Genomic DNA, 13,632 nt, shown 5'->3' on the forward strand with positions numbered 1-13,632 from the left:
AGGCGCAGAAGACCCAGAGCCCCGGTCCATGGTCATCGACTTGAGGGCACTTGACCATGTGGAGAGGGAGCCCCAGAGAGGCTGTATGTCTTTGGGGCCTGGGGTGATGTGGGGTGGGAACTCCCAGGTCAGCATCGGAGGATCTTCCAGAAGGTGTGGATCAGGGGCTCGTAGGTGGACATCCTCCCACCCCCTACCCTCTGACATGACCCCACCCCTTCTCCTCTCCTCAAAGGCGTAAACCAACTCGCCCATCCCCGTGGGTGACCTCGTAGGTCAGTCACTGAAGCGATGCCAGAAGGCAGCCCGCAGCATGTTAAAATAAGGAAATAAAAGTTCAGCCAAGAAGCCCTCATTGCTTATCACTAGTGACCCCCGAGGAGAATGCCCCTCCATTCTCGTTAGTGCGTCTTTTTATACCCACAGACTCAGAAAATTCCTGAAAACAAAAACAGATGTGGAAATCTCGGCGCAGCCTGAATTTGAAGACCAGACCTTGGACTTCTCTGATGTGGAGGAGCTTATGGGCTCCATTAACACCATCCCAGGTGCGTATCTCACTTGTGTGCATACTTCACACTGGTTTCCCTGAGCTTTGAGTTAGAAACTTTGATGGCTAAAAAAAAAATCATAAAAATTTAGAAACAGGCATTTTCCCCCCACCAGCTGCATGAGCTTCATGTTTTTGTCCTTATGGCTTGTAAGGGTGAAAACAGAGGCTGACCTTCCTGGGGTAAATACCCACCCTCACTCTCCAGGGTGCCAACATCTGGTCCCAGAAAGCCTAATTTACTCCAAGCAAGTATCCCAAATTTTATTTCCTCGACTGTTGTATTTATGTTCCTCCCAGTTGGCTGTTTTTAGCATAGGGTTAAGAGATGGGCTTTGGAATCCTATGGAGCTGATGAGAATCCCAGCCCTGCTACTTCCCAGCTGTGTGACCCTGGACAACTTATCTAACCTCTCTGAGCCTTGGTTTCCTTGTCTGTAAAATGGACATAATCATGACTCATGGGGACATGGTGGGAAATAAATAAGGTAATGTATGTACAGCACATCACATGGTGCCAGGTAGCTCTTAAAAATCTTATTGTGATAACTTATTTTTAAGAATACTACAATTTAGCTTTTATTGATTGCTCACATTTCCTTTCTCACCAACACCCAGCAACATTCTGAACAATGTTTTGTATATCATTTTGGGTTTTTCCTTTATACAGATTTTTTAAAAATAAAAATGGAATTATTCTGTTTTGTAATCTGTTTTTTTTTAGCAAAACAATTGTGATGAATATTTTCTCACACTGATAAAGTCTTCTACAACATCACTCTGATGGCTATATACCTTAATCTGTTTACTTAATCCTCAACTGTTTGATGCCGAGACGTTTCTAGGTTTTTCACCATTATAAACCATACTGCAATGAATGTCCTTAATTATAAATCTTGGAGGCCATTCTTAGACTCACTGGGTCAAGGGGAGATTTCACTGAGCTATGAAGTCCTTTGGATGGTCTAGGGATGGTGTTGCCCAAGTAATCAGGCCCAGTCTTTTGGAAGGAAAGGCACTATCGCCCAAGTCAGCACTTGAGAAACATGGAGATTTTTCATCACCCTCCTGCGTCCAGGTCCCATGTAGACCATCACCCTCCTGCTTCCACCTGGAGCCATCCCTCTTCTTACTGCATCCCCTAACAGGGCTGTTCTCTGCAGGGTATAGAAGGGCATCTTCTGTGCATCCTGAACTCCATCATGTGGAGATACATGTTCTTTCTCTTCTCACCTTTGTCATGTTAGGGTCTTCCAGCCCCTAACCAGCAAGGAAAGGCTGAGTTCATTCCTTTAAGTCTTACCTGGACTGAACAATTTCAGAATTTGAAAATAAGGATGTTCTTGAAAGCTTGGGATGGAGGGAGGTGCTGCCATTGGAGAAGAATTATGGAAGAAAAACAAGGAGTGTTTCTTGGTTGTAGGTGAGCCTGTGTGGGGCTGGGGGAGGCAGAAATATTAACCTACAGAGAAGAAAAGAATTAACTCAGTAGATGGACTCTAAAGAAGTTGGTTCTGAAAAGCACAATTTGGCCAAACCCAATCTTCTCTCATCATAATGAAGGAGACGGTTGTTGGATGGGTCCCCCAGAAAAAGCAAGGCATCCCTGTTGAAGGCTTCTTTCACTCCTCTGTTCACTCCAGGGCTGAGGGCAGCAGTGCTGTGGTCCTGGCTGTCCTGCCTCTTTGGATGGCGTGGAAGGGTCAGAGGACCCATCCCTAGGTCAGGACTTACAAACCATACCCCAGCCTGAATCGCTGTCACCAACCCCACCTCCTCTAGCTTGTGTGGATTGGTCAAAGCAGGAATGGACATACCGGTTGCTTCAGGCTCACGGTTGGGGGGTTTGGCCTTCCCATCCCTGTCCACTCTGGGCTGCCTCTTCCACCTCCAAAGCCCAAGGATGCATTGAGGGATCGGTTGTCCTGTAAAAGGGGCCATTCCCAATCCATACCTCTACTTAAGTCTCCTCATTTGTTTTTGTTTTTCTCTGTTTTCCTTTTCTAGCTCCTTCTGCTCCAGTGATAAACCCACAGGCCCCCAACTCAGCCACAAGTTCCTCAGTCCGAGTGTGCTGGAGCTTATACTCTGATGACACCATAGAGAGCTATCAGCTATCCTACTGGCCAGTGCAGGACAGCTCGCCTGGGAAGGACGGAGCAGGTGAGGCTCTGCCAGGAACAGAACCACGCTCCAGAACAGCTAAGGCCCCTCAGAGGCCAGGGCCCTGCCTTCCTGGAGGTTGGGAAGGTAGAGATGGGATGAACCTGCACACCTGGCTCCTTGGAGCTGTCTCGATCTGGGAACTACACAGAGGATGGGATGCAGGCAGGTGAGCATGGCAGAAAGGAATAGGAAGGCAAGTTGGGGCCTGACTGGGGAGGATCACAAGGCCAGGCTAAGGTATGTGGAGTGTATCTACCGCTGTTGGGTCAGAGTTGTCCTTGGGATAAGTCTCTGGCTGCACTGTGTGCAAGAGGGGTGGGGACACCCCTCCTTGAAGAGGCCCAGCTGGACTGGCTGGGCTCTAGCCCGTCCTGGCATGTGAGTGCGGGCTGGCTCTCCTCAGAGCAACCCTGTGTTGGGAGAATCTGGAGGGTTAGTCTGCAGACTCCCATGGGGGCTGAGGGGGGTTCTGCAGCCTGGGAGGGCTGCTCCTGATCTGATCCACATTCCCAGGTGGAGCCAGCTGCTGGGAATGGCCCCCAGCCTCCACTGTGGGCAGCTCTTGGCCCATCCTCTTCCCAGGGAAATGGAGCTGGCAGGCCCGGGTTTAGGGCTGAGATATCTGCCTACCCACCATAGTAGATAAGCCAGTCTCCTATTGAGAAGGGAGAGTCAAGAGAGCAGAGGAGGGGACTTCCCTGGTGGTCCAGTGGTTAAGACTCCAGGCTCCCAATGCAGGGGGGCATGGGTTCGATCCCTGGTTGGGGAACTAAGATCCCACAGGCCGCATGGAGCAGCCAAAAAAAAAAAGAGAGAGAGAGCAGAGGAGCCCCAGTTGAGCATCTGAAGGAATCAGGGATTAGGGCCAGCCTGGCAGGGCCTGTTCTGTGTGCATGGGGTCAGAGTGAGATTGCTGGATCTCCATTTTATGGATGAGTAATCTGGGACCTAGAGAGAAATGAGCTGTCTGTGGGGACACTGTGAGTTACAGCAGAACCAGGATGAGAATCAAGTCCGCAGGCTCCCTGCCCAGAGCCTTTCTCCTTGTACCGGGTCATGCAGGTGGAGGGTTCTATGTGCCGAAGGTGAGGATGGTTTATCTGCCCAGGGATTTGTAAGGAAGGGGAATCCTTGAGAAAAGTAAGTTTAAGCAATGATGAGGGAGAGTGAGGGTGGTCAGAATAAGGATTAAAGAGGGCGTGAGGGGGGCCGGGGGAAGGGGAGATTTGAAAAGGGAGATTGAGGACCAAAAAGTCAGATCTGATCGATCAGTCAGTTTTTGCCACAAATCAACCCTGTTGGCACCCTCCGCAGAAGAGGCCATTGTGTTGGGGCTTTGTCCTGGGGATCAATAAAGATCTTTAATGGATCACTTTGTTATAAAGGAACTGATATCAGAGAGTGGATTAATGACTTATTACTGCCTTTCAAGAGTCTGGGGATGTTTGGACGTGTATCAGTTAGCTTTTGCTGTGTAACAACACCCCCAAACACACACATGTACACAATATATTGGCTAAAAATGACAAATATTTATATTCATTCATTTGTTGGGAGGGGCAGAACAGGGGTAGGAAATTCAGAGGTACAAACTACTATGTATAAAATAAATAAGCTACAAGGCTATATTGTACAGCACAGGAAATATAGCCAATATTTTATAATAACTTTAACTGGAGTATGATCTATAAAAGTATTGAATCATTATGTTGTACACCTGAAACTAATATTGTAAATCAAAGGTACTTCAATTTTTAAAATGACATTTATCTAAGAGTTTGCATGCCACAACTAAGAAGCCCGTGTGCCACAACGAAGATCCTGTGTGCTGCAGCTAAGACCCGCCACAGCCAAAATAAATAAATAAATAAAATTAAAAAATAATGGCATTTATGATTTATTATAATTCTATGAATTGGCTGGACAGTTCTTCTGGTCTGGGTCAGCTTGGTAGGGCTGGATGGGCTAGGATGGCCTTGCTTATATGTCTAGGGCCTCAGCTGCAACGGCTGAGGCCTCTGTCCATGTGATCTCATCCTCCAGGAGGCTGGCTGAAGGTTGTTCCCATGGAAGTGGAAGCATTCCTGGCAGGAAGAGGACAAGGCCCCTGTGCACCAGCACCTCCCAAATCTCTGTTTGTACCATGTTTGCTATAGTCCCATTGGTCAAAGCAAGTCACATGGTTAAGCCCAGCTTCAAGGCATAGTGGGAAAGACCAGACCTCTCAATGGAAGGATCAGCCGAGTCACGCTGCCGAGGGGCATGCATACACAGATGGGAGGAATTGGTGGCCAGTTCTGTATCCATTACAGGGGAAATAGATTACAGCGCAATGAACTTGGAGCCAGTTGGCCTATTTTAGGGTTGAATTCTTGTCTTTATTTTTTCCCCAGCGTTTACGATGACGGTCAAAGAAACATATTGCTCAGTGACAAACCTTGTGCCAAATACCCAGTATGAATTTTTGGTCACAGCTCAGAACAGGGCTGGCCTCAGCCCCGCCAGTGAGTGTGCAGTGTACATGACAGGTAAGGGGGCCATTTGTTTCTGTAGCAGGACCTTCACTGAAGGGGACACAGAGTCACGGCTTTCTTGACGTGGCAGGGCTCTTGATTTCACCTGGAAGGGCAGGAATAGCTTTGCATTTTTTTCTTTCATTTAATACACCAAATCTATATGCCTGATATGGCAGGGACAATTTCTCACAGCTGGTCTCAAAATATCAAAAAGTACTGCTCTTGGACACAGTACCATTTGAACCTTGCAACCATCCTCCATTCCAGGAACATCTGAAAGGGATTCCCTGGTGTCTCAGTCCATTTGGGCTGTTATAACAGAATACTACAGATTGGGTGGCTTATAAACAACAGAAATTTATTTCTCATGGTTCTGGAGGCTGGGAAGTCCAAGATCAAGGTGTCAGCAGATTCAGTGTCTGGTGAGGACCCTTCCTGGTTCAGAGGCAACTGTCTTTTTTGCTGTGTCCTCACATGGCAAAAAGGGGCAAGGGAGCTTACTGGGTTCTCTTGTATAATAAACCCCTTTGACCCTCATGACCTAATCACTTCTCAAAGACTCCAGATACCATCCACATTGGGGAATAGGTTTCAACATATGAATTTGGATGGGGACACAAATGTTCAGTCTATAGCTTTCTATTGCACTGAATCTCTTGTAGTAAGAGAGTGCTTGTGATGTCTGCCCATGCTCTGGACCACAGGGCTGGATGTGAACAGGTTTGTTCATCTCTCCCTTTCCCCTGCATTTAGCTCCTTGTCCCCCCATTATAAAAAGCAAAGAGATAAGGAGCTGTGAAGAGGCTGCGCTGATCTGCTGGGAGTCTGGGAACCTGAATCCTGTGGACTCATACACGGTGGAGTTGACCCAGGCAGAAACGCCGGGAGCCTCGGGCGTAACTGAGTGAGTCATGAGGGGCGTTGGCTGGGCACGAGAGGCCTTGACACGGTGACACAGCTTAGGAAATGTGTGGAGTCTGGAGAGAAGGTCAGAATTTGTGACACACAGGAACCCTAATTTTAGGTTGCTTAGTTTTGTGAGAAGTAGCTGGAATGCTACCATTGAAGGTGAATGATGGATGAGTGAATAAATGGTAAACGTCAGGTTTGCTTTCTTAGCCCAACCAAGGTTTACCATCATTCATTCAACAAGTATTGAGAGCATAGGTGGTGCCTGGGCGTTGGTGAACCAGACAGACAAATTCCCCACCCTTACAGAGCTGACAGCCGAGTTGGGGGAAATAAACCAAAACCAAGAAAACAAATGCTTAAAATACACAGTGCTATGAAGGGAAAAGAAACTCAATGAAATAGGGAATGCGGTGGAGGTGGGGGCTTACTTTGGATAGAGTAGACGTCTAAACTGAGACCTGATGCATGGGAAGGGCTGAGGCCTGAGACAGTGGATGGAGGCAGCACCTGGCCCCTGGGCAGGCGTGAGCTTCCTGTACTGGAGGAACCAGGAGACCCACCTGGCTGGAATTTAAGAAGTAGAGAGAACTGTGAGAGGCAGAAGTGAAAGAGATTAGATTTCAGTGTACAAAGAACATCGTGTCCATGGTAGAAGGCTGTCTGGAGGCTCACATTCCCCTTTGGTTGGCAGAGATCTGGAGAGGTTCACAGATAAAAGAGGGCTGGACTCAGTGACCACAAGGGCCTGCAGATCCTACGAATCTACAGCTGTGTACAGTGGAGGAAACATGGATGTACCTCTGGGTTACAATCAGGCAGTGCAGAAGCTTGTGGAAGGGGAATGAACCAGGCAGCCCGGTACCAGCCACCAAGTCCCAGGGGCTGCCCTGCTGTGTACCTACCCAGCTCTGGAGAAACGGAAGAGAGGGGTTTGGTGTCAACAGATTCTTCCATGCTAAATTCAGGGCTTGGGCCCTGGCCATCTATCCCACCCACCCATTTGCCCCAGGTAGAATCCATATGTCCACAAGCGCATCAGGGCTGCTGACCTTGGTGATCTACTTCTGGGGATCCTCAGAAGCAGGGCAGTGAGTCCAGTGGTCTGGCCACCTGAATGGTTTGGATTTCCTTTGCAACTTGTGCTGATACTTTAAGGGCGCCTGATACCTGGGACAAGCCCATTATGACTGGGGTCATCAGAAGGCTGGTCAGTGACCTAGGTGATCTGGGATGGTGCTGACTCTCCTAGTATAAAACTAATCATGGCATCCTGTTGCTCTGGAGAAAAGACAAAATTCCTTCACAGGCTCTGGCCCCTTCCTGCCTCTTCAGGTTAACCACACCAGCTCTCCCTCCTCCTCCGGTCCCAACCACATTGGTCATATTTTAGTTCCTCCTACTTTCCACGCTTCTTCCTGCCACAGGGCCTTTGCACATGCTTCTTCTATGTAGGAGACTCTTCTATTCTCTTTTTATCCAATTACCTCCTCGTCATTCTTCAGAGTTCAGCTCAAAAGTCACCTCTCCCCTACTATACCTTCTATAGTACACTGGCAACTTGTCATGGTTACCATCTTATGTTTCTTCCAGTGATGGCTTGAGAAATGCCTCTCTTCTAGACTGTAAGCTCTATGAGGGCAGGAACTACATTCATTTTCCCTAGGGCCTCCCTATACAGTCTCTGGAACCTAAGGTGTTTAGTTAATACTTATTGAATGAAGGGACTTCCTTGGTGGTGCAGTGGTTAAGACTCTGCACTCCCAATGCAGGGGCCAGGGTTCGACCCCTGGTCAGGGAACTAGATCCCACTTGCATGCCGCAATTCAGAGTTTGCATGCCACAACTAAGGAGCCCTTGAGCCGCAACTAAGGGGCCAGCGAGCTGCAACTAAGGAGCCCGCCTGCTGCAACTAAGACCCAGCGTAACCAAATAAATAAATAAAATAAAAAATACTTATGGAATGAATATGTAAAAGTGCCCCTCTGGCCAGAGCTATAGCCTCAGAGTGACCTGGACATCCTGGCCTCGCCAGGTGTGGGTATTGTATCTGTAAATGGGCATCACCCTGAAGGCTTCTCTTTCCCACTGAACTGAAATGGGGTTGGCAGCTGCAGGAGTACAGACAGTGGCAACCATGGGCTTGTAATCCTGTATTGTACCACTTACATAAATTGGATTATTCCCAGTAGGTAGCTGCCCTCAAAGAGGTTAATAGCAGTGGGCTTCTGTGGGCCTTTCAGCTCTAGCCAGATCATTTGTTCATAAACACAGACTGAGAGCCTGCTAGGGGCCCAGTGCTGTGCTTACGTAAGTGGTACTTGACCCCTGCCCTCAGAGAGGTTGTGGCCCTACCAGACAGACTGAGACACACTGGATTCAACTGCATGCATGCCCCCGCCATGCAGCGTTAGACAAGGTGCCTGGGACAAGGGGTGGGGAGCTTGGAGGGGAGAGAGCCACAGACAGAAGGGATACAAAGAAATGAGAAAAGTGGACCTGAGTGGGAGGGAGCACTGAGGGGGTCAACACTCCTGCCTGCACCGCTGCTGGAGGTCAGAGGACAGGGGCGGTGGTGGGGGGAGTTAAAAAATCCCTGCTTTGAAAGGGAGGTCTGGTGCTTGGGCCTGGCTGCCCCGGCCCCAGGGTGACTTCAGCTGCCTCCTTGCCCAGGTCTGTCGTGGGCATCCCCACCTGCGAGTGCCTGGTGCAGCTACAGCCCCGGCAGAGCTACACCATCTACGTGCGAGCCCTCAACGTGGGGGGCCCCAGCGCAAGGAGCGAGCCCGCTACAGTCCACACCACAGGTCTGTGACCCCCGCCGCATACTTTCTGGGAGCAAAGTGACCCCCTTGTGGCAGACCCAGGGCTGCTATGACTTCATTGTTAAATCGATAAATTTTCACTGATATGAGCACATGGCAAATCAGGCTGGGAAGGGGCTCAGGGGTGATCAAAGCTCTAGGGTCCCATTTTACAGAAGGGGAGACCAAAGGCCCAAGTCATACAGCAGTGGGGTGGCTGAGCAAGCATTAGAACTCAGGGTTTTTCTCCATGCCCTTCAGGTGGGCTAGAGGCTTGTCACACTGGACCTGGGTGGTCCAGAAACCACATTTCACACAGGCTGAACACCACCCCTGGGACGTGGTCTTTATGAAATTTCCAGGAAGAGCCATGGGCCATGGATTATCTCCCTGCTATCGGCCCAAACATCTCCTTACCCACAGGCCCAAAGTAGATCCAGATGCCTTAGTGGGTGCCCACATCCACATCCAGCTCACCCCCCCACCCCCGCACTTGCCATCAGCACATCATAGAATTGTCACATCTCATGTTCAAGTCCTGAGTCAGCAGAGATATCACTAGAAACATTCCATGCATCTCCTGCTATCCCAGCACTGCCACGGCTCTGGGTTCTGAGCTTTGCTAAGGTGCGCTAAAGCCAGGTGGCTCTTCCCACACCTCACAGAGCAAGCCCAGCTCAGGCCAGCTGCAGACTGGGTGACAAGCAGGTAAGAATCAGAAGGAGGGAGCCTGGGCCCAGGGCTCAGGGGACATCGTTCCTTTGGCTGGGATCTTTCACTGAGGGATGTAGGGTCATTTTGTCCTCATTTCCAATACCAGGAGGAAAGGTATGCGATTAGTCCCCACTTATGTTCCTTCCACAGAGATGCGAAAAACAAGTTACATGGCTGCCGAAGGCGGTAGGGGTTAGGGCTGGGATTAGGACTCAGGGTTTTCTTTTATATTGTGATGGAACTTTCCTTTGGTTGACTGGCATTTCTAATTTCTTGTGCTGACTTGGTGTTTTGAAATGTCAAATTCTGGCTGTTTCGATAAAAGAGAACAGAGCAAAAGGTACAGCCAGCCCTTGGTTATTGTTGTCTATGAATTCCTTTGTTCAAATAATTTGTTAAGAGTGTATTTACAAAAAACTTAAATAAACATGAATCGGCAAAAGACATATCTATCCGTTCAAAAAACGATCCTTGTTTGGGCCTAGAGAGCAGGCAGTAAGGGCCATGCCTGTCAGCTGCAAGGTGGGAACCTGCCTCCCCCTGGTCCGTCCGCTCAGGTAGCAAATGAAATTTCCAGCAACATCGAATTGTGGAAATAAATGTGGACAGCTTGGGGCTTCCCTGGTGGTGCAGTGGTTAAGAATCTGCCCACCAATGAAGGGGACACAGGTTTGATCCCTGATCCGGGAAGATCCCACATGCCACGGAGCAACTAAGCCCGTGCACCACAACTACTGAGCCTGCGCTCTAGAGCCCGTGAGCCACAACTACGGAAGCCCGCACGCCTAGAGCCCGTGCTCTGCAACAAGAGAAGGCACCACAATGAGAAGCCTGTGCACCACAACGAAGAGTAGCCCCCGCTCGTTGCAACTAGAGAAAGCCCGCACACAGCAACGAAGACCCAATGCAGCCAAAAAAGAAAAAAAAAAATGTGGACAGCTTGTGGCGAGGCTTGAAGTAGAATTTGAAGCAATGAACATGACAGAATGGGAGCTGAGGAGCTTGACTAAGAGACAATGATGGAGAATGAGTTACTATGTCCCTAAACAAAGGATTTTTTAAAAAAACTAATTTCTTATTAAACCCATTCGGTACCTTTTTTTTTTTTTTTAAATAAGCAGATATTCATTTTTATTTATTTATTTATTTATTTATTTATTTATTTATGACTACGTTGGGTCTTCGTTTCTGTGCAAGGGCTTTCTCCAGTTGTGGCAAGCGGGGCCACTCCTCATCGCGGTGCGCAGGCCTCTCACTATCGTGGCCTCTCTTGTTGCAGAGCACAGGCTCCAGACGCGCAGGCTCAGTAGTTGTGGCTCACGGTCCCAGTTGCTCCGCAGCATGTGGGATCTTCCCAGACCAGGGCTCGAACCTGTGTCCCCTGCATCGGCAGGCAGATTCTCAACCACTGCGCCACCAGGGAAGCCCGGTACCTTTTTTTTTGATGTGCTTTGTTTTAACCATGATTTGGAGAGGGTTACAATCTCCTTCCTCTCCCTAGCTGCCCTAATTGAAAGTTGAATGTGGAATTTTGCTAACCTTTGTCAAATTGATCGTTAAGAATTCCCTCAATTGCTATTCCCCTTGGCAAGTAGGTTAGAAATTCCTGTTCACCAGCGGGTATTTACAGCCTCCCATTTAAGGGCGCAGCCACTGGAATCAGAGGGGCTTGGGGTTCGAATTTGAGTTCTGTCATCTGCCAGCTGACTCCTCAACCACCCTGCACCTCAGTTTTCTACTCTACAGGATGGAAATACTAACCCCTGGGTACTCGTAAGGAGTGAATGAGATAAGAGTTACCGCTTAGCTCAGTACTAGACGCACAGTAACCCCCAACACATGTTAACCGCCACCATTATTAGCATGAGGGTCATTACCACGCAAAGTCCAGGCTCAAGTGTATCGTGCAGGAAGCTAAGCCGGCCACGCGTGGTGAAGCCTCGGCCCGCATGGAGCGCAATGTGGAGAAAGCAGAGGAGTGACTGGCTGTTGGTGGGGGGGATGTGTCTGTGTGCTTCCTCCCCTCGCAGGCAGCTACTTTCACCTGAACGAGCACACCCGCCATCCCTGGCTGACCGTTTCTGAAGATGGGCTTACAGTGGTACGGAGTGAGAGGAAAGCCCCCGCCGGGGAGCCGCTCCCCAGCGACACCCGCTTTACCAGGTACTGTAACAGCCCCTCACCCACCTGAACAGTCTGTGAACCACCCTAATACACGCTGTTATTCGGGTAAAGTTGGATTATGACAGATGCAACCTTGAAGGGGGCTTCAGGCTCTCACTCCTAGAAATGAGTGAGGGGGAGGGGATGGTGGGGAGGGGAGGCTGGGGAGAGGGGAGTAGGGGTCTGGCTGGTGCCGGCAGAGGAGGCGTGTTGTGGTCTCTGAGGTGGAGTCCTGGGCTCCCAGGGCTGGAGGGTCACACCGTCAGGCCGTGGGAGAACAGCAAGGGCCCAGGTCCCCCAGTGCTTGGCCCAGAGCTCTCTCTCCCACACTGTGACACTAACAAAAGCCCTGGTGAAAAACCAGCCCAAAGCCGGTGGAGGGAATGGTGGTCACGCTAGTGCACGACCGGAGAGAGAGCCGTCCATTAAAGATGTGCCTTGTCTGCCTGGATCTGCGCTATCTCCAGAGCTTAGTACTCAAGGTCAAAATGATGTATTTGTAACTCATTTCTTTCCAAATGCTTAAAGAAGACTTAAAATAGGGGGAAAGGGACTTCCCTGGCGGTCCAGTGGTTAAGAGTTCACCTTCCAGTGCAGGGGGTGCATGTTCGATCCCTGATTGGGGAGCTAAGATCCCACATGCCTCATGACCAAAAAAAAAACCGAAAGAAATAAAGAAAACAGAAAAAATATTGTAATGAATTCAATAAAGACTTTAAAAATGGTCTACATCAAAAAAAAATCTAAAAAAAAAAACAAAACAGGGCAAATATGCCCTACTGAAATAGAAAAATCACAGCAATGGATAAAAAAAAAACACAGCTTAACTTCAAGGGCTAATTTCTGTTTCCAAGATTAAACATTAAACACAGCTCTTAGCTTCCTGGTAATCAGGATGAAAAGAATTCTCGGTGGGTTGGTCTTAGAGTCAGGAGGATCTTATAAGGAAGAAAAGGACTCTCTTAGGGGGGCCAGAGGGGCCACCAATGGAAAACTGCATCCAGCCTCCCTGCCTGGGTCCTGGACTGTCCTGCAGCCGACACTTCCTCTGACACTCGCTCCCTGCTGGCCTTCTTACTGCATGTGTGTTACATACCTACTATATGTAAGTGTTAGCGTGTGACAGCAGAATAGCACAGAGTACAGTGGAACACAACTTTATCCTTTCCTGCCTCTGCCCACTCAACCCAGGGTTGGGGGGCACAGAGAGGATTAAGAAGCAATAAAGTCCTTACCTGCGTTAAAAAAACAGAATGCAACTGATCAAATCTTTAAGATCTTATTGGCTTTTTTTCAATAATTCGTGAGTTGGGCAGACTCTAATCTACAGCATTTCTATGGTGGGTCTCCTTCATACGTGGTCCTCTGAAAACGCACACCTTTGACCAGGCCACTGCTACTTCACTCTTTGTGTGGATTATAAGACAGCTCTCTGGGTAGACACAGCCTCAAGCATCTTCAGCTTCAACCCTTTGGTGTTGCACTAAAAGTTGCAAAACCAGTTTTTGGCCACGTCTTTTACAAGTCCTGTGTAGGTGGTCCAGCATCTCATATTGTAATATGGGAGTACTTACCACCTACTGTTCTGGTCTTGGCTTTTGGGGTTCCAGCCAAGCTGAGTTAGAGTCCCATTTTAATATCCTGTTACTAGTACATCTGTTGCCCCATGAAACAACGTGCTGTGTGCTGGGGGTAAAGAGACAAAGATAGTCCCTGGGCTTCCCTACTGGCGCAGTGGTTAGGAATCTGCCTGCTAATGCAGGGGACACGGGTTCGAGCCCTAGACCGGGAAGATCCCACATGCCACAGA

At 49.0% G+C, this 13,632-nt stretch overlaps 1 protein-coding gene across 6 annotated transcripts in view; it reads left to right on the forward strand.

Annotated features, from left to right (window-relative positions):
• FSD2 (fibronectin type III and SPRY domain containing 2) overlaps positions 1-13,632 on the forward strand; it is a 44,109-nt gene that overhangs the window by 20,095 nt on the left and 10,382 nt on the right. For all 6 annotated transcript variants that reach the window (XM_059912376.1, XM_059912373.1, XM_059912378.1 and 3 more), the window contains exons 6-11: positions 427-548; positions 2,558-2,713; positions 5,110-5,244; positions 5,986-6,136; positions 8,815-8,948; positions 11,690-11,822. In XM_059912376.1, coding sequence (XP_059768359.1) covers positions 427-548; positions 2,558-2,713; positions 5,110-5,244; positions 5,986-6,136; positions 8,815-8,948; positions 11,690-11,822 — 831 coding nt within the window. The remainder of the gene's footprint in view (positions 1-426; positions 549-2,557; positions 2,714-5,109; positions 5,245-5,985; positions 6,137-8,814; positions 8,949-11,689; positions 11,823-13,632) is intronic.

Source organism: Balaenoptera ricei, chromosome 2, assembly GCF_028023285.1.
Source record: "Balaenoptera ricei isolate mBalRic1 chromosome 2, mBalRic1.hap2, whole genome shotgun sequence".
NCBI classification, from domain to species: domain Eukaryota; kingdom Metazoa; phylum Chordata; class Mammalia; order Artiodactyla; family Balaenopteridae; genus Balaenoptera; species Balaenoptera ricei.